Raw genomic sequence first — 26212 nt, 5'->3', positions numbered from 1 at the left:
TTGTACCTCCTGGTTAATCATACAGTAATCAGAGGATTGTTCCTCCTGGTTAATCATACAGTAATCAGAGGATTGTTCCTCCTGGTTAATCATACAGTAATCAGAGGATTGTACCTCCTGGTTAATCATACAGTAATCAGAGGGAATGAACAGGCCTGGAGCACAGTACTTAGTCCTTCCTCTAACGCAGCTGTGTAATGGAAATGTGTTACTTCAAGAGAAAAGCACGCTTTGCCCCAGATAAATGTGCAAGTGTTTGCCTTGCACAACACTTTCTCTCTATCCTCGCCATAAACACTGTTATGTAATTTTATTTACTGTTTCCCCCCAATTATTCACCCATATTTAATTTTTTTTCAAAATTTTTTTTTCCTTTTTTACAATATTTCTATGTCATCACCACCAGCTCTGTGACTGGATAATATGGTTGCCCTTCATTCTAATGATAACATCCTCACTATGGATGAAATGCAGGATTGTTGCTTCTCTACATGTTGGTATTAGGTCTAGGTTTGATAATAGATTAACTACATGTTGGTATTAGGTCTAGGTTTGATAATAGATTAACTACATGTTGGTATTAGGTCTAGGTTTGATAATAGATTAACAACATGTTGGTATTAGGTCTAGGTTTGATAATATATTAACTACTGCACATGTTGGTATTAGGTCTAGGTTTGATAATTGATTAACTACATGTTGGTATTAGGTCTAGGTTTGATAATAGATTAACTACATGTTGGTATTAGGTTTGATGATAGATTAACTACATGTTGGTATTAGGTCTAGGTTTGATGATAGATTAACTACATGTTGGTATTAGGTCTAGGTTTGATAATAGATTAACTAAATGTTGGTATTAGGTCTAGGTTTGATTATAGATTAACTACATGTTGGTATTAGGTCTAGGTTTGATGATAGATTAACTACATGTTGGTATTAGGTCTAGGTTTGATGATAGATTAACTACATGTTGGTATTAGGTCTAGGTTTGATAATATATTAACTACTGCACATGTTGGTATTAGGTCTAGGTTTGATAATAGATTAACTAAATGTTGGTATTAGGTCTAGGTTTGATTATAGATTAACTACATGTTGGTATTAGGTCTAGGTTTGATGATAGATTAACTACATGTTGGTATTAGGTCTAGGTTTGATGATAGATTAACTACATGTTGGTATTAGGTCTAGGTTTGATAATAGATTAACTACATGTTGGTATTAGGTCTAGGTTTGATAATAGATTAACTACATGTTGGTATTAGGTTTGATGATAGATTAACTACATGTTGGTATTAGGTCTAGGTTTGATGATAGATTAACTACATGTTGGTATTAGGTCTAGGTTTGATAATAGATTAACTAAATGTTGGTATTAGGTCTAGGTTTGATTATAGATTAACTACATGTTGGTATTAGGTCTAGGTTTGATGATAGATTAACTACATGTTGGTATTAGGTCTAGGTTTGATGATAGATTAACTACATGTTGGTATTAGGTCTAGGTTTGATAATATATTAACTACTGCACATGTTGGTATTAGGTCTAGGTTTGATAATAGATTAACTAAATGTTGGTATTAGGTCTAGGTTTGATTATAGATTAACTACATGTTGGTATTAGGTCTAGGTTTGATGATAGATTAACTACATGTTGGTATTAGGTCTAGGTTTGATGATAGATTAACTACATGTTGGTATTAGGTCTAGGTTTGATAATAGATTAACTACATGTTGGTATTAGGTCTAGGTTTGATAATGGATTAACTACATGTTGGTATTAGGTTTGATGATAGATTAACTACATGTTGGTATTAGGTCTAGGTTTGATGATAGATTAACTACATGTTGGTATTAGGTCTAGGTTTGATAATAGATTAACTACATGTTGGTATTAGGTCTAGGTTTGATTATAGATTAACTACATGTTGGAATTAGGTCTAGGTTTGATAAGAGATTAACTACATGTTGGTATTAGGTCTAGGTTTGATGATAGATTAACTACATGTTGGTATTAGGTCTAGGTTTGATAATAGATTAACTACATGTTGGTATTAGGTCTAGGTTTGATGATAGATTAACTACATGTTGGTATTAGGTCTAGGTTTGATGATAGATTAACTACATGTTGGTATTAGGTCTAGGTTTGATAATAGATTAACTACATGTTGGTATTAGGTCTAGGTTTGATTATAGATTAACTACATGTTGGTATTAGGTCTAGGTTTGATTATAGATTAACTACATGTTGGTATTAAGTCTAGGTTTGATAATAGATTAATTACATGTTGGTATAAGGTCTAGGTTTGATGATAGATTAACTACATGTTGGTATTAGGTCTAGGTTTGATGATAGATTAACTACATGTTGGTATTAGGTCTAGGTTTGATAATAGATTAACTACATGTTGGTATTAGGTCTAGGTTTGATAATAGATTAACTACATGTTGGTATTAGGTCTAGGTTTGATGATAGATTAACTACATGTTGGTATTAGGTCTAGGTTTGATAATAGATTAACTACATGTTGGTATTAGGTCTAGGTTTGATTATAGATTAACTACATGTTGGAATTAGGTCTAGGTTTGATGATAGATTAACTACATGTTGGTATTAGGTCTAGGTTTGATAATAGATTAACTACATGTTGGTATTAGGTCTAGGTTTGATTATAGATTAACTACATGTTGGAATTAGGTCTAGGTTTGATAAGAGATTAACTACATGTTGGTATTAGGTCTAGGTTTGATTATAGATTAACTACATGTTGGTATTAAGTCTAGGTTTGATAATAGATTAATTACATGTTGGTATTAGGTCTAGGTTTGATGATAGATTAACTACATGTTGGTATTAGGTCTAGGTTTGATGATAGATTAACTACATGTTGGTATTAGGTCTAGGTTTGATAATAGATTAACTACATGTTGGTATTAGGTTTGATGATAGATTAACTACATGTTGGTATTAGGTCTAGGTTTGATGATAGATTAACTACATGTTGGTATTAGGTCTAGGTTTGATGATAGATTAACTACATGTTGGTATTAGGTCTAGGTTTGATGATAGATTAACTACATGTTGGTATTAGGTCTAGGTTTGATAATAGATTAACTACATGTTGGTATTAGGTCTAGGTTTGATAATAGATTAACTACATGTTGGTATTAGGTCTAGGTTTGATAATAGATTAACTACATGTTGGTATTAGGTCTAGGTTTGATAATAGATTAACTACATGTTGGTATTAGGTTTGATGATAGATTAACTACATGTTGGTATTAGGTCTAGGTTTGATAATAGATTAACTACATGTTGGTATTAGGTCTAGGTTTGATAATATATTAACTACATGTTGGTATTAGGTCTAGGTTTGATAATAGATTAACTACATGTTGGTATTAGGTTTGATAATAGATTAACTACATGTTGGTATTAGGTCTAGGTTTTATGATAGATTAACTACATGTTGGTATTAGGTCTAGGTTTGATTATAGATTAACTACATGTTGGTATTAGGTCTAGGTTTGATAATAGATTAACTACATGTTGGTATTAGGTTTGATGATAGATTAACTACATGTTGGTATTAGGTCTAGGTTTGATAATAGATTAACTACATGTTGGTATTAGGTCTAGGTTTGATAATAGATTAACTACATGTTGGTATTAGGTCTAGGTTTGATAATAGATTAACTACATGTTGGTATTAGGTCTAGGTTTGATGATAGATTAACTAGATGTTGGTATTAGGTCTAGGTTTGATGATAGATTAACTACATGTTGGTATTAGGTCTAGGTTTGATAATAGATTAACTACATGTTGGTATTAGGTCTAGGTTTGATAATAGATTAACTACATGTTGGTATTAGGTCTAGGTTTGATAATAGATTAACTACATGTTGGTATTAGGTCTAGGTTTGATAATAGATTAACTACATGTTGGTATTAGGTCTAGGTTTGATAATAGATTAACTACATGTTGGTATTAGGTCTAGGTTTGATGATAGATTAACTACATGTTGGTATTAGGTCTAGGTTTGATGATAGATTAACTACATGTTGGTATTAGGTCTACAGTACTCATTCTGTGACGTGACAGACGGTCTCATTCACCAACCTGATCTCAGAGCATTTCGTATTATTCGGTACGTAAATCCAACATTCCATTTTGTGTGATATGTTACGTTTCGTATGGTATGTATTAATTTGAGGATGTACATCATCCATTTCGTATATGATATGTTACAAATTGCATTTCGTATGATATGTTACAAATTTGCTAAATGTACATTATGGTACCAATTTGCAAATGTATGTTATGTTACGAATGCCAATTTGTTGTGTTAACATTAGCTAGGTGGCAAAAGCTAAATGTGGCTAAGATTAGTTAAGGTTAAGGTTAGGAGCTAGGTTAAAGTGTTAAAGTTAGGGTTAGCGGAAATGTTAGCTAAATGGGTTAAGTAAGTCTTATGTAACCATACCAAACGTAACATATCATACTAATCTGAGTGGAGCATATTTACATTTACTATGTTACATCTCATCTATGAGACCAGGCTGCATTCAGAGATAATTCCGCTCTCTTGATCATGATCCCTGTGATATTCAGAATGCACTGACCCCACAGGCATCTGGTTTCATCAAACCGGATAATCAACGTAATTAAGTAATCAAATCAACTTAATTATGGTTGTTAGGAGCTGAACAATGCATACTTCAGACAGAGGCACACCAGGTTCCCCTCCCTCATTCTCTTAGATAACAAAAATAGTTAATTTGCTCAGTCCTCCCGCTCTGTCTGTCTGTCTGTCTGTCTGTGTGTGTGAGAAAGATTTAGGAGTTAATTGCTCAGTGGTTGGTCCCACTGCTCTGGTGCTCCGAATCACGTCCCCTCCACCCTGACATGGACGTCATGTTGATGGAGGTAATCAGAGATGGCAGCTAACAGAAGAGCCAGTCAGTACACCCAGGTGTGCAGCGGCCATTTTGATTTTGACAGACATTAATTTAGACCAGCAGGCGTCATGGAGGAGCAGGGCGGTGAAACAGCTGTCAGCCAGCATTGTGTGTGTGCGTGTGAGTGCGTGTGTGTTCGTGTGTGATGTGTGATAGTTTCATCTGTCTGGGGGGCGGGGGACGGCCGGGGGGCAGTGGTGTTCAGTCAGATCCTGAAATCCTAATGTAACCTACCATGGGCCTGAACCCCTAATGCACCCTACCATGGGTCTGAACCCCTAATGTTACCTACCATGGGCCTGAACCCCTAATGTAACCTGTCATGGGTCTGAACCCCTAATGTAACCTACCATGGGTCTGAACCCCTAATGTAACCTACCATGGGTCTGAACCCCTAATGTAACCTACCATGGGTCTGAACCCCTAATGTTACCTGTCATGGGTCTGAACCCCTAATGTAACCTACCATGGGTCTGAACCCCTAATGTAACCTACCATGGGCCTGAACCCCTAATGTAACCTGTCATGGGTCTGAACCCCTAATGTAACCTACCATGGGCCTGAACCCCTAATGTAACCTACCATGGGTCTGAACCCCTAATGTTACCTACCATGGGCCTGAACCCCTAATGTAACCTACCATGGGCCTGAACCCCTAATGTAACCTACCATGGGCCTGAACCCCTAATGTAACCTACCATGGGCCTGAACCCCTAATGTAACCTACCATGGGTCTGAACCCCTAATGTTACCTACCATGGGCCTGAACCCCTAATGTAACCTGTCATGGGTCTGAACCCCTAATGTAACCTACCATGGGCCTGAACCCCTAATGTTACCTGTCATGGGTCTGAACCCCTAATGTAACCTACCATGGGTCTGAACCCCTAATGTAACCTGTCATGGGTCTGAACCCCTAATGTAACCTACCATGGGTCTGAACCCCTAATGTAACCTACCATGGGTCTGAACCCCTAATGTAACCTGTCATGGGTCTGAACCCCTAATGTTACCTGTCATGGGCCTGAACCCCTAATGTAACCTGTCATGGGTCTGTACCCCTAATGTAACCTACCATGGGTCTGAACCCCTAATGTAACCTGTCATGGGTCTGAACCCCTAATGTAACCTGCCATGGGTCTGAACCCCTAATGTAACCTGCCATGGGGGGGGGTCAGTGGTGTTCAGTCAGATCCTGAAATCCTAATGTAACCTACCATGGGCCTGAACCCCTAATGTACCCTACCATGGGTCTGAACCCCTAATGTAACCTACCATGGGTCTGAACCCCTAATGTAACCTGTCATGGGTCTGAACCCCTAATGTAACCTACCATGGGTCTGAACCCCTAATGTAACCTACCATGGGTCTGAACCCCTAATATAACCTACCATGGGCCTGAACCCCTAATGTACCCTACCATGGGTCTGAACCCCTAATGTAACCTACCATGGGTCTGAACCCCTAATGTAACCTACCATGGGTCTGAACCCCTAATGCAACCTACCATGGGTCTGAACCCCTAATGTAACCTGCCATGGGTCTGAACCCCTAATGTAACCTGTCATGGGTCTGAAGTTCATATAGTATATAGTATATAGTGTTGTAATTATGTGCAAATAGTTAAAGTACTAAAAGGAAATTAATAAACATAAATATTGGTTGTATTTACAATGGAGTTTGTTCTTCACTGGTTGCCCTTTTCTTGTGACAACCGATCACATATCTTGCTGCTGTGATGTCACACTGTGGTATTTTACTCTCTCTCTCTCTCTCTCTCTCTCTCCATTTCTCCTCCCCCTCACTCTCTCTCTCTCTCTCTCTCTCTCTCTCTCTCTCTCTCTCTCTCTTCTCTCTCTCTATCCCCTCCCATCTATACCCCTCTAGTCTACAGTGGCAGATTCCTCTGACTTTAGCAGTGGGGAATTCAACTTACAAATCATCAGAAGTCATCCTCTGGATCTCCAATAAAACAGGTACCTTCTAACTGCCTCACTTCACATCTGCTCTCATCCAAACCACAACCATGGTAACCACTAGAGGTATCACCACAACCATAGTAACCACTAGAGGTATCACCACAACCATAGTAACCACTAGAGGTATCACCACAACCATAGTAACCACTAGAGGTATCACCACAACCATAGTAACCACTAGAGGTATCACCACAACCATAGTAACCACTAGAGGTATCACCACAACCATGGTAACCATTAGAGGTATCACCACAACCATAGTAACCACTAGAGGTATCACCACAACCATAGTAACCACAGAGGTATCACCACAACCATAGTAACCACTAGAGGTATCACCACAACCATGGTAACCACTAGAGGTATCACCACAACCATAGTAACCACAAGAGGTATCACCACAACCATAGTAACCACTAGAGGTATCACCACAACCATGGCAACCACTAGAGGTATCACCACAACCATGGCAACCACTAGAGGTATCACCACAACCATAGTAACCACTAGAGGTATCACCACAACCATAGTAACCACTAGAGGTATCACCACAACCATAGTAACCACTAGAGGTATCACCACAACCATGGCAACCACTAGAGGTATCACCACAACCATAGTAACCACTAGAGGTATCACCACAACCATAGTAACCACTAGAGGTATCACCACAACCATAGTAACCACTGGAGGTATCACCACAACCATGGCAACCACTAGAGGTAGCACCACAACCATGGCAACCACTAGAGGTATCACCACAACCATGGCAACCACTAGAGGTATCAGCACAACCATGGTAACCACTAGAGGTATCACCACAACCATAGTAACCACTAGAGGTATCCCCACAACCATGGTAACCACTAGAGGTATCACCACAACCATAGTAACCACTAGAGGTATCCCCACAACCATGGTAACCACTAGAGGTATCACCACAACCATGGTAACCACTAGAGGTATCACCACAACCATGGTAACCACTAGAGGTATCACCACAACCATGGCAACCACTAGAGGTATCAGCATAACCATGGTAACCACTAGAGGTATCACCACAACCATAGTAACCACTAGAGGTATCACCACAACCATGGTAACCACAGAGGTATCACCACAACCATAGTAACCACTAGAGGTATCACCACAACCATAGTAACCACTAGAGGTATCACCACAACCATGGTAACCATTAGAGGTATCACCACAACCATAGTAACCACTAGAGGTATCACCACAACCATAGTAACCACTAGAGGTATCACCACAACCATAGTAACCACTAGAGGTATCACCACAACCATGGTAACCACTAGAGGTATCACCACAACCATATTAACCACTAGAGGTATCACCACAACCATAGTAACCACTAGAGGTATCACCACAACCATGGTAACCACTAGAGGTATCACCACAACCATAGTAACCACTAGAGGTATCACCACAACCATAGTAACCACTAGAGGTATCACCACAACCATAGTAACCACTAGAGGTATCACCACAACCATAGTAACCACTAGAGGTATCACCACAACCATAGTAACCACTAGAGGTATCACCACAACCATAGTAACCACTAGAGGTATCACCACAACCATGGTAACCACTAGAGGTATCACCACAACCATAGTAACCACTAGAGGTATCACCACAACCATGGTAACCACTAGAGGTATCACCACAACCATAGTAACCACTAGAGGTATCGCCACAACCATAGTAACCACTAGAGGTATCACCACAACCATGGTAACCACTAGAGGTATCACCACAACCATAGTAACCACTAGAGGTATCACCACAACCATGGCAACCACTAGAGGTATCACCACAACCATGGCAACCACTAGAGGTATCACCACAACCATAGTAACCATTAGAGGTATCACCACAACCATGGTAACCACTAGAGGTATCACCACAACCATAGTAACCACTAGAGGTATCACCACAACCATGGCAACCACTAGAGGTATCACCACAACCATGGCAACCACTAGAGGTATCACCACAACCATAGTAACCACTAGAGGTATCCCCATCCACTGTCAGTGTCTTGAAGGGAAAGAGGACACAGGTCAAGTAATACTATCTTCTCCATCATCCTGCTGCATTATTAACATACACCAGCTGTTTTACAGTAGTGTTCCTGCTACATTTCCAATATACACCAGCTGTTTTACAGTAGTGTTCTTGCTACATTTCCAATATACACCAGCTATTTTACAGTAGTGTTCCTGCTACATTTCCAATAAACACCAGCTATTTTACAGTAGTGTTCCTGCTACATTTCCAATATACACCAGCTGTTTTACAGTAGTGTTCGTGCTACATTTCCAATATACACCAGCTATTTTACAGTAGTGTTCCTGCTACATTTCCAATATACACCAGCTATTTTACAGTAGTGTTCCTGCTACATTTCCAATAAACACCAGCTATTTTACAGTAGTGTTCCTGCTACATTTCCAATATACACCAGCTGTTTTACAGTAGTGTTCGTGCTACATTTCCAATATACACCAGCTATTTTACAGTAGTGTTCCTGCTACATTTCCAATATACACCAGCTGTTTTACAGTAGTGTTCCTGCTACATTTCCAATATACACCAGCTATTTTACAGTAGTGTTCCTGCTACATTTCCAATATACACCAGCTGTTTTACAGTAGTGTTCCTGCTACATTTCCAATATACACCAGCTATTTTACAGTAGTGTTCCTGCTGCATATCCAATATACACCAGCTATATTACAGTAGTGTTCCTGCTGCATATCCAACATACACCAGCTATATTACAGTAGTGTTCTTGCTGCTTATTCAACATACACCAGCTGTTTTACAGTAGTGTTCCTGCTACATTTCCAATAAACACCAGCTATTTTACAGTAGTGTTCCTGCTACATTTCCAATAAACACCAGCTATTTTACAGTAGTGTTCCTGCTACATTTCCAATATACACCAGCTGTTTTACAGTAGTGTTCGTGCTACATTTCCAATATACACCAGCTATTTTACAGTAGTGTTCCTGCTACATTTCCAATATACACCAGCTATTTTACAGTAGTGTTCCTGCTACATTTCCAATATACACCAGCTATTTTACAGTAGTGTTCCTGCTACATTTCCAATATACACCAGCTGTTTTACAGTAGTGTTCCTGCTACATTTCCAATATACACCAGCTATTTTACAGTAGTGTTCCTGCTGCATATCCAATATACACCAGCTATATTACAGTAGTGTTCCTGCTGCATATCCAATATACACCAGCTATATTACAGTAGTGTTCCTGCTGCATATCCAATATACACCAGCTATTTTACAGTAGTGTTCCTGCTGCATATTCAACATACACCAGCTGTTTTACAGTAGTGTTCCTGCTGCATATCCAACATACACCAGCTATATTACAGTAGTGTTCCTGCTGCACATCCATTGCAAAGTAATCAGTCTTCCATGTCTCCTCTCTGAATTTGTCCTAATGTGTGTTTACGTCTCTGTCCTTGTGCATGCGTGCATCGTGAACCAAGGGCCCCGCATGATTAAACAGAGGAGCGCGTGACGGCATGTTCAGCCTGCAGATTTAGAGGCTACAGTCACTGGTTGAATTAGGTGCCAGTGAATTACTGTGTCACCGAGAGCCACAAGTCCCCTGTCATTGTCTTTAATTACAAGCCACTCTGGCTACGCTCCGTAGCACAGGTGTATCTACGGTCCCGTGTGGCTTAGTTGGTAGAGCATGGTGTTTGCAACGCCAGGGTTGTGGGTTCGATTCCCACGGGGGACCAGTACGGATTTTTTTTAATGAAATGTATGCATTCACTACTGTAAGTCGCTCTGGATAAGAGCGTCTGCTAAATGACTAAAATGTAAATGTATCTATTTCGGTGGCTGGCTGTTCCTGTCTGTGACTGTGTCCCAAATCGCACCCTATTCCCTATATTGTGACTACTTTTGACCGAAGCCCTATTTAAATGTAATTCTTTATTTAACTAGGCAAGTCAGTTAATAAGAATAAATTATTATTTACAATGACGGCCTAGGAACAGTGGGTTAACTGCCTTGTTCAAGGACAGAACGACATATTTTTACCTTTGTCTGCTCAGGGATTCAACCCAGCAACCTTTGGGTTATTGGCCCAACGCTCAAATCCCTAGGCTACCTGTCGCCCCCTATAGGGTGCCTTTTGGGATACAGCCAGGGAGCGGAGCAGTGTTCCCACCACTGCCCAGCCCAGTCCTCTCGGGATTCAATTTAGGAGTGGAACTTCCAGTGACATTTGTTGATGAAGATCTTCCCCTTGCGCGACACCATTTATCTTCCCCATTCTCCCCTAACCCCTCTTAGAATGGTTCCTGTTGCTATGAACCCTGCTGTGCTCATCGCAGCAGGCTATTCCAAGACTGAATCCGGAACAAAACACCACAAGTTAGCCACGTAGGCTGTGTGAGACCAATATATCGTTGCATTAATGTAGTCTGAACTATAGGGTTGACGATAGTGGTTTGCTGGTTTGCTACTCAATGTCTTGTTTCACGGCACGCCGGCAATGACTGGAAATTAGCCTCCACTCTCACCCAGCAGCCAGAAATCTGAAGCCAGGCTTATCAGCTCTCTCTCTCTCTCACACACACACACACACACACACACACACACACACACACACACACACACACACACACACACACACACACACACACACACACACACACACACACACACACACACACACACTATCCTAGAAGTCTGAATCCCTCAGTGGGTCCATTAGCTATCCCATTTTGTTATTGAGCCTCGCTTCACCGAGAGCTTGGCAGCTCTGGCACGTCTGCACACATGGGACCAGAGGGACAGACTGTGTTCAGTGGGACTCTTTAGGGGAATGGTGTAAGTGTGTGTGTGTGTGTGTGTGTGTGTGTGTGTGTGTGTGTTCACACCAGGGATAAATCGTCCATTAATATGCTCCATGCCCATCCACTCTACAGTCAGCCTACAGCCAGCTCCCTGCTCTCTGTTTATTTACAGGAGGGTTTCAGTATGGTCCACCCTACAGTCAGCCTACAGCCAGCTCCATGCTCTCTGTTTATTTACAACAGGGTTTCAGTATGGTCCACTCTACAGTCAGCCTACAGCCAGCTCCCTGCTCTCTGTTTATTTACAACAGGGTTTCAGTATGGTCCACCCTACAGTCAGCCTACAGCCAGCTCCCTGCTCTCTGTTTATTTACAACAGGGTTTCAGTATGGTCCACCCTACAGTCAGCCTACAGCCAGCTCCATGCTCTCTGTTTATTTACAACAGGGTTTCAGTATGGTCCACCCTACAGTCAGCCTACAGCCAGCTCCATGCTCTCTGTTTATTTACAACAGGGTTTCAGTATGGTCCACCCTACAGTCAGCCTACAGCCAGCTCGCTGCGCTCTGTTTATTTACAAGAGGGTTTCAGTATGGTCCACCCTACAGTCAGCCTACAGCCAGCTCCATGCTCTCTATTTATTTACAGGAGGGTTTCAGTATGGTCCACCCTACAGTCAGCCTACAGCCAGCTCCCTGCGCTCTGTTTATTTACAGGAGGGTTTCAGTATGGTCCACCCTACAGTCAGCCTACAGCCAGCTCCCTGCTCTCTGTTTATTTACAACAGGGTTTCAGTATGTTCCACCCCTACAGTCAGCCTACAGCCAGCTCCATGCTCTCTGTTTATTTACAACAGGGTTTCAGTATGGTCCACCCTACAGTCAGCCTACAGCCAGCTCCATGCTCTCTGTTTATTTACAACAGGGTTTCAGTATGGTCCACCCTACAGTCAGCCTACAGCCAGCTCCCTGCGCTCTGTTTATTTACAAGAGGGTTTCAGTATGGTCCACCCTACAGTCAGCCTACAGCCAGCTCCCTGCGCTCTGTTTATTTACAGGAGGGTTTCAGTATGGTCCACCCTAGTTAGAAGTGTTTCCTCTTCATCTCACTTAACCCTCCGAAACCCATTAGGATGTGCAGCTGAGACCAACATTTATACTGTTGTCCTCATGTGTAACTGAGGGACTAGAACAAGAATAAGAAAATAACATATATATAAATAACATATATATAAATATATAAAAAACATATATATAAATATATAGATAACATATAAATATTTAAATAACATATATAAATAACATATATATAAATATTTAAATAACATATATAAATAACATTTATATAAATATTTAAATAACATATATAAATAACATATATATAAATATTTAAATAACATATATAAATAACATATATATATATAAATATATAAATAACATATATATAAATATTTAAATAACACATATAAATAACATATATATAAATATTTAAATAACTTCGATAAGGTGTCTGATTTATCATTTTCACCTCGAATAGAAGTAGAGGGAGTTTTGTCAGAGGTTGCTTGTTGTGAGCGCTGAGGGAACTTTATGCACTTGGCCAGATGATTCTGCATCTTTGTTGCATTCTTCACATATTATTTGGCACAGTTTTTGCAAGTGTACACAGCTTTTCCTTCTACATTAGCTGCAGTGAAATGTCTCCACACATCAGATAGTGCCCGTTGCATTTTTCTGTAAAGATGAGAAAATAATGAGTAAAAAAACAACAAATACAATTCCATGTACAGATAAATAGTTCAGCAGTCAGATTAAACAACTCCTTTATAAGATACATGTTTTAAAATTAAACATGTATGGACACAGGTGAATTAACACTCCTCAGTTAGCAGGCTCAAGCAAACTAAAACCCACATGGTAGAAAATTGCAGAAATAGCAGAAATTGTTAACAAGTTAGAAATGATTTAAACACACTTTGCTGTAGGCCACCATTTACTAGTTAACATAAAATGATGTATGTCATATAAAATATATTCACCCCACCCAGTATTGTAATCAATACTTACCAGAAATCATGTAGTCCTTGGCACAGACAGTGTAGTAGTGTGGGCTCAATAGCATCTCATTAGTGTGCAAGATCTTGTGAATCAGCTGTACATGTGATGGAAGAATGCACTGTGCATGCAGAGGGTTGCAATTCCATTGAATTGGGGATAGTTTAACCAAAATATGCCACAAGACCTAGAATTGCCTTATGTGTAACCCACAAAAAGGCTCCCTGTTATAAGCTAACGTTTTTTAATGAATTTAAGCAAAATTCCCCTAATTCCAGGGATTAACTTCCTATGGAAAATTTCTGGGAAAATTCTGGAAATTTACCGGAAAGTTTCCAACCCTTTGCAACCCTAAGTATACCTTTAAACATGTACAGTGAGGGGGGAAAAGTATTTGATCCCCTGCTGATTTTGTACATTTGCCAACTGACAAAGAAATGATCAGTCTATAATTTTAATGGTAGGTTTATTTGAACAGTGAGAGACAGAATAACAACAAAAAATCCAGAAAACGCATGTCAAAAATGTTATAAATTGATTTGCATTTTAATGAGGGAAATAAGTATTTGACCCCCTCTCAATCAGAAAGATTTCTGGCTCCCAGGTGTCTTTTATACAGGTAACGAGCTGAGATTAGGAGCACACTCTAAAAAGGAGTGCTCCTAATCTCTGTTTGTTACCTGTATAAAAGACACCTGTCCACAGAAGCAATCAATCAATCAGATTCCATACTCTCCACCATGGCCAAGACCAAAGAGCTCTCCAAGGATGTCAGGGACAAGATTGTAGAGCTACACAAGGCTGGAATGGGCTACAAAACCATCGCCAAGCAGCTTGGTGAGAAGGTGACAACAGTTGGTGCGATTATTCGCAAATGGAAAAACACAAAAGAACTGTCAATCTCCCTCGGCCTGGGGCTCCATACAAGATCTCACCTCGTGGAGTTGCAATGATCATGAGAACTGTGAGGAATCAGCCCAGAACTACATGGGAGGATCTTGTCAATGATCTCAAGGCAGCTGGGACCATAGTCACCAAGAAAACAATTGGTAACACACTACGCCGTGAAGGACTGAAATCCTGCAGCGCTCGCAAGGTCCCCCCTGCTCAAGAAAGCACATGTACATGCCCGTCTGAAGTTTGCCAATGAACATCTGAATGATTCAGAGGACAACTGGGTGAAAGTGTTGTGGTCAGATGAGACCAAAATTGAACTATTTGGCATCAACTCAACTCGCCGTGTTTGGAGGAGGAGGAATGCTGCCTATGACCACAAGAACACCATCCCCACTGTCAATCTTGGAGGTGGAAATGCTTTGGGGGTGTTTTTCTGCTAAGGGGACAGGACAACTTCACCGCATCAAAGGGACGATGGACGGGGCCATGTAGCGTCAAATCTTAGGTGAGAACCTCCTTCCCTCAGCCAGGGCATTGAAAATGGGTCGTGGATGGGTATTCCAGCATGACAATGACCCAAAACACATGGCCAAGGCAACAAAGGAGTGGCTCAAGAAGAAGCCCATTAAGGTCCTGGAGTGGCCTAGCCAGTCTCCAGACCTTAATCCCATAGAAAATCTGTGGAGGGAGCTGAAGGTTCGAGTTGCCAAACGTCAGCCTCGAAACCTTAATGACTTGGAGAAGATCTGCAAAGAGGAGTGGGACAAAATCCCTCCTGAGATGTGTGCAAACCTGGTGGCCAACTACATGAAATGTCTGACCTCTGTGATTGCCAACAAGGGTTTTGCCACCAAGTACTAAGTCATGTTTTGCAGAGGGGTCAAATACTTATTTCCCTCATTAAAATGCAAATCAATTTATAACATTTTTGACATGCGTTTTTCTGGATTTTTTTGTTGTTATTCTGTCTCTCACTGTTCAAATAAACCTACCATTAAAATTATAGACTGATCATTTCTTTGTCTGTGGGCAAACATACAAAATCAGCAGGGGATCAAATACTTTTTTCCCTCACTGTATGTTACTATATACAGTAAACCTTTAAACATGTCCACAACGTCTGGTAATATATAGAGTAAACCTTTAAACATGTATGTTACTATATACAGTAAACCTTTAAACATGTCCACAACGTCTGGTAATATATAGAGTAAACCTTTAAACTTGTCCATCATCTCTGTATATATAGAGTAAACCTTTAAACATGTCCACAACGTCTGGTAATATATAGAGTAAACCTTTAAACTTGTATGTTAATATATAGAGTAAACCTTTAAACATGTCCACAACGTCTGGTAATATATAGAGTAAACCTTTAAACATGTCCATCATCTCTGTATATATAGAGTAAACCTTTAAACATGTCCACAACGTCTGGTAATATATAGAGTAAACCTTTAAACTTGTCCATCATCTCTGTATATATAGCACTGTATATATAGAGTAAACCTTTAAACATGTCCGCCATGTTTATTTGTTTACAGAGACACACAAAGTGGGCCGGATGGACGAGGACATGTGGTTGCTAGGCAACATCAACCAGACTGGGTACTTCCGGGTGAACTATGACCTCCACAACTGGAGGCTCCTCATTGGACAGCTGATGACCAACCCTGAGGTAGGATGCTCTTCCTCTTCGTCATATTTCCCTTCTTCCTCTTCCTCCTCTTCCTCTTCATCATCTGGACCATTAAAGGTTTGAATAAAAACGTAAAAGCAGAGAAATTTATAAAAAAACGTTCCACCTTTCCCCTTTTCTCTCCATAGATAATCTCTGTTGGCAACAGGGCGGGACTCATCGATGATGTCTTCAATCTGGCCAGGTGCGTTTAATGGCCGCCTCATCACAGGATTCTGTTTGGTTTCTGTTTCTGTTCTCTCCTTGTGGCTTCCTTCATCTGTGTTTTCTCAGTAGGAGCCTCTAACAAACGCTCCCTTTGTGTTTTCTCAGTAGGAGCCCTCCTGTTGTGGCCTGTTGGCTCTGTCCACAGAGAGTCCCGACACAGTGTTACCCATCTAGTCTCACAGGTCATCATAGCATCCCCTCTAACCACTGTTCTCAGTACAGACATTATTATAAAGATTGGAGACACGTCATCACAGCTTCTCATTTTAAACTGCTCTCAGTACAGCCATTGTTATATAGACTGAGCAGCTTCTTATTTTAAACTGTTCTCAGTTCAGCCATTGTTATATAGACTGGAGACACGTCATCACAGCTTCTCATTTTAAACTGTTCTCAGTTCAGCCATTGTTATATAGACTGGAGACACGTCATCACAGCTTCTCATTTTAAACTGTTCTCAGTTCAGCCATTGTTATATAGATTGGAGACACGTCATCACAGCTTCTCATTTTAAACTGCTCTCAGTACAGCCATTATTATAAAGCCTAGAGACACGTCATTACAGCAGCTTCTTCTCTCAGACTGTTCTCAGTGCAGCCATTGTTATAGAGATTAGAGACACGTCGTCACAGCTTGTTTTCCCAAACTGTTTTCATTACAGCCATTATTATAGAGATTGGACACATGTCATCACACATCACAGCTTCTCTTCTCAACCTGTTCTCAGTACAGCCATTATTATAGAGATTGGACACATGTCAGCACAGCTTCTCTTCTCAACCTGTTCTCAGTACAGCCATTATTATAGAGATTGGACACATGTCAGCACAGCTTCTCTTCTCAACCTGTTCTCAGTACAGCCATTATTATAGAGATTGGACACATGTCACCACAGCTTCTCTTCTCAACCTGTTCTCAGTACACCCATTATTATAGAGATTGGACACATGTCACCACAGCTTCTCTTCTCAACCTGTTCTCAGTACAGCCATTATTGTAGAGATTGGACACATGTCACCACAGCTTCTCTTCTCAACCTGTTCTCAGTACAGCCATTATTAGACAAAGGCCTAATAATGGAAATAAGAAATACCAATGTTGTGACCAGGAAATACCAATGATGTGACCAGGAAATACCAATGTTGTGACCAGGAAATACCAATGTTGTGACCAGGAAATACCCGATGTTGTGATCAGGAAATACCGATGTTGTGACCAGGAAATACCAATGTTGTGTCCAGGAAATACCAATGTTGTGACCAGGAAATACCAATGTTGTGACCAGGAAATATGTCCGGGTGGAATTGTGACGAGCCCAAAGTGGTGGACAAATGATTTGCCTGTCTCTGTCTTTTCTCAGAACAATAGTTCAGTGACTGATTCCCTGGTTGGCTACACAGCTCATAAGGCACAGCGGTTTTCATTTGTTGGACACGCCATGCTGGCAAGATGCTGGAAACACCTCACGCTAGCTACCGGAACAGAGAGCCTGCCGCTTGGTGACAGCTGGCCTGCGGCGTGTCTTTGAACATATTGTACACGGCATCCATCCTGACTGCCGCTGTCTCCCCGTGTCTCTCCTCGCTCCCCGGTGCACGGAGCTCAGATGCTCACTCCACACTGAGTGGCTGCGTGCGCCAGCCTCCGTTTCATCACACCGCCATGATAGACAGCCAGATCCACTGTTTGTGTATCAAATGGCTCCCTACTCCCTAAATAGTGCACTACTAGTGCGCCACAGGGCCCTGGTCAAAAGTAGTGCACTATTTAGTGAATAGGGTGCCATTTGAAACACAACCTCCTCTTTAACAAAGGGAAGACATCCAGTTCCAGGTGTTTTAGTGTCTGGAAACAGTGGGATTGATGAGGATGCAGCCTCCCACGTGCTGTGCTTCACGTTTATCAGCTACTAGTATTAGGTAAAGATCTCCTGATGACTGTACTCTCAGAGCTAAGTGGCTGTGCTTCCACTGTCTGATAGATACTAGTTATTAGGTAAGGTCAGGGATCTCCTGATGACTGTACTCTCAGAGCTAAGATCTAGTGGCTGTGTTTCCACTGTCTGATAGATACTAGTTATTAGGTAAAGTCAGGGATCTCCTGATGACTGTACTCTCAGAGCTAAGTGGCTGTGCTTCCACTGTCTGATAGATACTAGTTATTAGGTAAAGTCAGGGATCTCCTGATGACTGTACTCTCAGAGCTAAGATCTAGTGGCTGTGTTTCCACTGTCTGATAGATACTAGTTATTAGGTAAAGTCAGGGATCTCCTGATGACTGTACTCTCAGAGCTAAGATCTAGTGGCTGTTCTTCCACTGTCTGATAAAACAAGGCAAGTCCGTTAAGATCAAATTCTTATTTACAATGACAGCCTAGGAACAGTGGGTTAACTGCCTTGTTCAGGAGCAGAACGACAGATTTGTACTTTGTCAGCTCTGGGATTCGATCCAGCAACCTTTTGGTTACTGGCCTAAAACTCTAACCACTAGGCTACCTGCCTCCCCAAGTTATTAGGTGAAGTCAGGGATCTCGGCAGGTAGCCTAGTGGTTAGAGCGTTGGACTAAAGGCTACAAGATTGAAACCCCTAGATGCAGGGGCGAAAATCTGATATCCACTTTGGAGGGACAATTACATTAAATTTTCTCAAGAGCAATTCCTGAGGGGGACACCAAAAGTATTATTTAAATTATTTAAATTACATAGTTATGTTTCAGTGATATATTGGGGGGGACAAATCATATTTTTTCCCAGGATGGGGGGTCGTGTCCCCCCGTCCCCGGATTTCCGCCCCTGCCTAGATGACAAGGTAAAAATCTGTTGTTCTGCCCCTAAACAAGGCACTGTTCCTAGGCCGTCATTGAAAAGAAGAATTTGTTCTTAACTGACATGCCTAATTAAATAAAGGTCAAATAAAAATTAAATAGAAAGATCTCCTGATGACAGTAGTCAGACAGCTAGAGAAGAACCAGGACCTAGTGTTGTTTCTGTCGTTGTGGTTAGAATCCAGACCTGGGATCAAATAGTATCTTTAGATTTATTTCCAAACACTTTAGCTGCTTTTGACTTGACTGAGTTTGTCAGCCATTTTGTTGTAGTGGTTAGAATCCTCCTGTTCCACTTGTGTGAGTGTTTAGGATCAGTCACCTATGAGGACTGAAGGAGTAGGACAAGGAGCAGTAGTAGAAACACAACTTGAATCCTTGAATCTACCCACTGTTGGTGTTAGATAGTGTAGAGCCGTCCACGTAGATCAAAATACAACTTTTACAGGTCAAAATGTCTTGCTAATGTACACTTTTGGAACACAGACATGGGAGTATGCATACACACACACACACACACACACATACATACATACATACATACATACGCACGCACGCACACACACACACGCACACACACACACGCACATACACGCACACACACACACGCACGCACGCACGCACACACACACACACGCACATACACGCACACACACACAGAGACACACACAGACATCTAGTGTAGTGTATGGAAGGAGGCAACAGCTGGGATGGTGTGTCTTGCTGAGAAGCCCTCAGGCATCAAGCCTAATGAAGTACCTATAAACCACAGAGGATGTCCAGCGAGTGCTACATTCTCTCTCACACACACACACACACACACACACACACACACACACACACACACACACACACACACACACACACACACACACACACACACACACACACACACACACACACACACACACATACACACACACACTGGACACACACACACACACACACACACGCACACACACACCACACACACACACACACACACACACACACACACACACACACACACACACACACACACACACACACACACACAGACACACACACACACGGACACACAAATAATTGAAGAGGACTGCAGATGATATATTTTGTACTCTAATGTCAGCACTGTGTGTAGTGCCATCTCAGATCCTAAGGACGAGGGGTGTTGCTGTTCATATAGGGGGATTCATATACTGGGGGAGGTATCTGACATGATTTAGTATAGAGCTTACTGTACACACACTTAGATACTCACAAGTATTTATTTACCCTTGAATACATGAACGTGGGACAACATGTAGTCACCTATGTGTCTCGTTCTATAAAGCCTGTGAACGTTCAGAACAGAGCAGGTTTCATATGAAAAGGTTCCTACTTGGTAATTCAGTGCAGCGGTAACTGCTTCATCAGAGGAGAATGTGAAACGTAATCCCTTTAGCTGGTTTTACATTTAAATGAGGAGGGATTCTACAACGAGAAGTTATACACTTCATATGATTACTGTGTGTGTGTGTGTGTGTGTGTGTGTGTGTGTGTGTGTGTGTGTGTGTGTGTGTGTGTGTGTGTGTGTGTGTGTGTGTGTGTGTGTGTGTGTGTGTTTCCATCCCCACAGACCAGAGCTAGTGAACACAAAAACTATTTCCACCTGGTTTAACAGTATGATGTGGACTCCTTTCTGAAGCTGGTTTAACAGTATGAGGTGGACTCTTTTCTGAAGCTGGTTTAACAGTATGATGTGGACTCCTTTCTGAAGCTGGTTTAACAGTATGATGTGTGGACTCCTTTCTGAAGCTGGTTTAACAGTATGAGGTGGACTCCTTTCTGAAGCTGGTTTAACAGTATGAGGTGGACTCCTTTCTGAAGCTGGTTTAACAGTATGAGGTGGACTCCTTTCTGAAGCTGGTTTAACAGTATGATGTGTGGACTCCTTTCTGAAGCTGGTTTAACAGTATGAGGTGGACTCTTTTCTGAAGCTGGTTTAACAGTATGATGTGTGGACTCCTTTCTGAAGCTGGTTTAACAGTATGATGTGTGGACTCCTTTCTGAAGCTGGTTTAACAGTATGAGGTGGACTCTTTTCTGAAGCTGGTTTAACAGTATGATGTGTGGACTCCTTTCTGAAGCTGGTTTAACAGTATGATGTGTGGACTCCTTTCTGAAGCTGGTTTAACAGTATGAGGTGGACTCTTTTCTGAAGCTGGTTTAACAGTATGATGTGTGGACTCCTTTCTGAAGCTGGTTTAACAGTATGAGGTGGACTCTTTTCTGAAGCTGGTTTAACAGTATGATGTGTGGACTCCTTTCTGAAGCTGGTTTAACAGTATGATGTGTGGACTCCTTTCTGAAGCTGGTTTAACAGTATGAGGTGGACTCTTTTCTGAAGCTGGTTTAACAGTATGATGTGTGGACTCCTTTCTGAAGCTGGTTTAACAGTATGATGTGTGGACTCCTTTCTGCAACTGGTTTAACAGTATGAGACAGACTCCTTTCTGAAGCTGGTTTAACAGTATGAGGTGGACTCCTTTCTGAAGCTGGTTTAACAGTATGAGGTGGACTCCTTTCTGAAGCTGGTTTAACAGTATGAGGTGGACTCCTTTCTGAAGCTGGTTTAACAGTATGATGTGTGGACTCCTTTCTGAAGCTGGTTTAACAGTATGAGGTGGACTCCTTTCTGAAGCTGGTTTAACAGTATGATGTGTGGACTCCTTTCTGAAGCTGGTTTAACAGTATGAGACAGACTCCTTTCTGAAGCTGGTTTAACAGTATGAGGTGGACTCCTTTCTGAAGCTGGTTTAACAGTATGATGTGAGGACTCCTTTCTGAAGCTGGTTTAACAGTATGATGTGTGGACTCCTTTCTGAAGCTGGTTTAACAGTATGAGGTGAGGACTCCTTTCTGAAGCTGGTTTAACAGTATGAGGTGGACTCTTTTCTGAAGCTGGTTTAACAGTATGAGGTGAGGACTCCTTTCTGAAGCTGGTTTAACAGTATGAGGTGAGGACTCCTTTCTGAAGCTGGTTTAACAGTATGATGTGTGGACTCCTTTCTGAAGCTGGTTTAACAGTATGATGTGTGGACTCCTTTCTGCAACTGGTTTAACAGTATGAGACAGACTCCTTTCTGAAGCTGGTTTAACAGTATGAGGTGGACTCCTTTCTGAAGCTGGTTTAACAGTATGAGGTGGACTCCTTTCTGAAGCTGGTTTAACAGTATGAGGTGGACTCCTTTCTGAAGCTGGTTTAACAGTATGAGGTGGACTCCTTTCTGAAGCTGGTTTAACAGTATGATGTGTGGACTCCTTTCTGAAGCTGGTTTAACAGTATGAGGTGGACTCCTTTCTGAAGCTGGTTTAACAGTATGAGGTGGACTCCTTTCTGAAGCTGGTTTAACAGTATGAGGTGAGGACTCCTTTCTGAAGCTGGTTTAACAGTATGAGGTGGACTCCTTTCTGAAGCTGGTTTAACAGTATGAGGTGGACTCCTTTCTGAAGCTGGTTTAACAGTATGAGGTGAGGCCTCCTTTCTGAAGCTGGTTTAACAGTATGAGGTGGACTCCTTTCTGAAGCTGCTGCACAGGCCTCTCCAGATAATGAGGGACAAGGTTAAGAGAGTAAGATGTTATTATGTCTCAGTAGTTTAGTTATTAAGATGTTATTATGTCTCAGTAGTTTAGTTATTAAGATGTTATTATGTCTCAGTAGTTTAGTTATTAAGATGTTATTATGTCTCAGTAGTTTAGTTATTAAGATGTTATTATGTCTCAGTAGTTTAGTTATTAAGATGTTATTATGTCTCAGTAGTTTAGTTATTAAGATGTTATTATGTCTCAGTAGTTTAGTTATTAAGATGTTATTATGTCTCAGTAGTTTAGTTATTAAGATGTTATTATGTCTCAGTAGTTTAGTTATTAAGATGTTATTATGTCTCAGTAGTTTAGTTATTAAGATGTTATTATGTCTCAGTAGTTTAGTTATTAAGATGTTATTATGTCTCAGTAGTTTAGTTATTAAGATGTTATTATGTCTCAGTAGTTTAGTTATTAAGATGTTATTATGTCTCAGTAGTTTAGTTATTAAGATGTTATTATGTCTCAGTAGTTTAGTTATTAAGATGTTATTATGTCTCAGTAGTTTAGTTATTAAGATGTTATTATGTCTCAGTAGTTTAGTTATTAAGATGTTATTATGTCTCAGTAGTTTAGTTATTAAGATGTTATTATGTCTCAGTAGTTTAGTTATTAAGATGTTATTATGTCTCAGTAGTTTAGTTATTAAGATGTTATTATGTCTCAGTAGTTTAGTTATTAAGATGTTATTATGTCTCAGTAGTTTAGTTATTAAGATGTTATTATGTCTCAGTAGTTTAGTTATTAAGATGTTATTATGTCTCAGTAGTTTAGTTATTAAGATGTTATTATGTCTCAGTAGTTTAGTTATTAAGATGTTATTATGTCTCAGTAGTTTAGTTATTAAGATGTTATTATGTCTCAGTAGTTTAGTTATTAAGATGTTATTATGTCTCAGTAGTTTAGTTATTAAGATGTTATTATGTCTCAGTAGTTTAGTTATTAAGATGTTATTATGTCTCAGTAGTTTAGTTATTAAGATGTTATTATGTCTCAGTAGTTTAGTTATTAAGATGTTATTATGTCTCAGTAGTTTAGTTATTAAGATGTTATTATGTCTCAGTAGTTTAGTTATTAAGATGTTATTATGTCTCAGTAGTTTAGTTATTAAGATGTTATTATGTCTCAGTAGTTTAGTTATTAAGATGTTATTATGTCTCAGTAGTTTAGTTATTAAGATGTTATTATGTCTCAGTAGTTTAGTTATTAAGATGTTATTATGTCTCAGTAGTTTAGTTATTAAGATGTTATTATGTCTCAGTAGTTTAGTTATTAAGATGTTATTATGTCTCAGTAGTTTAGTTATTAAGATGTTATTATGTCTCAGTAGTTTAGTTATTAAGATGTTATTATGTCTCAGTAGTTTAGTTATTAAGATGTTATTATGTCTCAGTAGTTTAGTTATTAAGATGTTATTATGTCTCAGTAGTTTAGTTATTAAGATGTTATTATGTCTCAGTAGTTTAGTTATTAAGATGTTATTATGTCTCAGTAGTTTAGTTATTAAGATGTTATTATGTCTCAGTAGTTTAGTTATTAAGATGTTATTATGTCTCAGTAGTTTAGTTATTAAGATGTTATTATGTCTCAGTAGTTTAGTTATTAAGATGTTATTATGTCTCAGTAGTTTAGTTATTAAGATGTTATTATGTCTCAGTAGTTTAGTTATTAAGATGTTATTATGTCTCAGTAGTTTAGTTATTAAGATGTTATTATGTCTCAGTAGTTTAGTTATTAAGATGTTATTATGTCTCAGTAGTTTAGTTATTAAGATGTTATTATGTCTCAGTAGTTTAGTTATTAAGATGTTATTATGTCTCAGTAGTTTAGTTATTAAGATGTTATTATGTCTCAGTAGTTTAGTTATTAAGATGTTATTATGTCTCAGTAGTTTAGTTATTAAGATGTTATTATGTCTCAGTAGTTTAGTTATTAAGATGTTATTATGTCTCAGTAGTTTAGTTATTAAGATGTTATTATGTCTCAGTAGTTTAGTTATTAAGATGTTATTATGTCTCAGTAGTTTAGTTATTAAGATGTTATTATGTCTCAGTAGTTTAGTTATTAAGATGTTATTATGTCTCAGTAGTTTAGTTATTAAGATGTTATTATGTCTCAGTAGTTTAGTTATTAAGATGTTATTATGTCTCAGTAGTTTAGTTATTAAGATGTTATTATGTCTCAGTAGTTTAGTTATTAAGATGTTATTATGTCTCAGTAGTTTAGTTATTAAGATGTTATTATGTCTCAGTAGTTTAGTTATTAAGATGTTATTATGTCTCAGTAGTTTAGTTATTAAGATGTTATTATGTCTCAGTAGTTTAGTTATTAAGATGTTATTATGTCTCAGTAGTTTAGTTATTAAGATGTTATTATGTCTCAGTAGTTTAGTTATTAAGATGTTATTATGTCTCAGTAGTTTAGTTATTAAGATGTTATTATGTCTCAGTAGTTTAGTTATTAAGATGTTATTATGTCTCAGTAGTTTAGTTATTAAGATGTTATTATGTCTCAGTAGTTTAGTTATTAAGATGTTATTATGTCTCAGTAGTTTAGTTATTAAGATGTTATTATGTCTCAGTAGTTTAGTTATTAAGATGTTATTATGTCTCAGTAGTTTAGTTATTAAGATGTTATTATGTCTCAGTAGTTTAGTTATTAAGATGTTATTATGTCTCAGTAGTTTAGTTATTAAGATGTTATTATGTCTCAGTAGTTTAGTTATTAAGATGTTATTATGTCTCAGTAGTTTAGTTATTAAGATGTTATTATGTCTCAGTAGTTTAGTTATTAAGATGTTATTATGTCTCAGTAGTTTAGTTATTAAGATGTTATTATGTCTCAGTAGTTTAGTTATTAAGATGTTATTATGTCTCAGTAGTTTAGTTATTAAGATGTTATTATGTCTCAGTAGTTTAGTTATTAAGATGTTATTATGTCTCAGTAGTTTAGTTATTAAGATGTTATTATGTCTCAGTAGTTTAGTTATTAAGATGTTATTATGTCTCAGTAGTTTAGTTATTAAGATGTTATTATGTCTCAGTAGTTTAGTTATTAAGATGTTATTATGTCTCAGTAGTTTAGTTATTAAGATGTTATTATGTCTCAGTAGTT

General features: G+C 39.2%; 1 protein-coding gene across 1 annotated transcript in view; it reads left to right on the top strand.

Moving 5' to 3' along the window:
- Positions 1–26212, top strand: part of LOC106595568 (thyrotropin-releasing hormone-degrading ectoenzyme) — a 449769-nt gene that overhangs the window by 365415 nt on the left and 58142 nt on the right. Inside the window, exons 10-12 of the mRNA XM_045700210.1 lie at positions 6852–6940; positions 16305–16438; positions 16588–16643. Of these exons, the coding sequence (XP_045556166.1) occupies positions 6852–6940; positions 16305–16438; positions 16588–16643 (279 nt within the window). The remainder of the gene's footprint in view (positions 1–6851; positions 6941–16304; positions 16439–16587; positions 16644–26212) is intronic.

This window comes from Salmo salar, chromosome ssa17 (assembly GCF_905237065.1).
Source record: "Salmo salar chromosome ssa17, Ssal_v3.1, whole genome shotgun sequence".
Lineage (NCBI taxonomy): Eukaryota > Metazoa > Chordata > Actinopteri > Salmoniformes > Salmonidae > Salmo > Salmo salar.
This window is presented reverse-complemented; position numbering and strand designations above follow the sequence as displayed.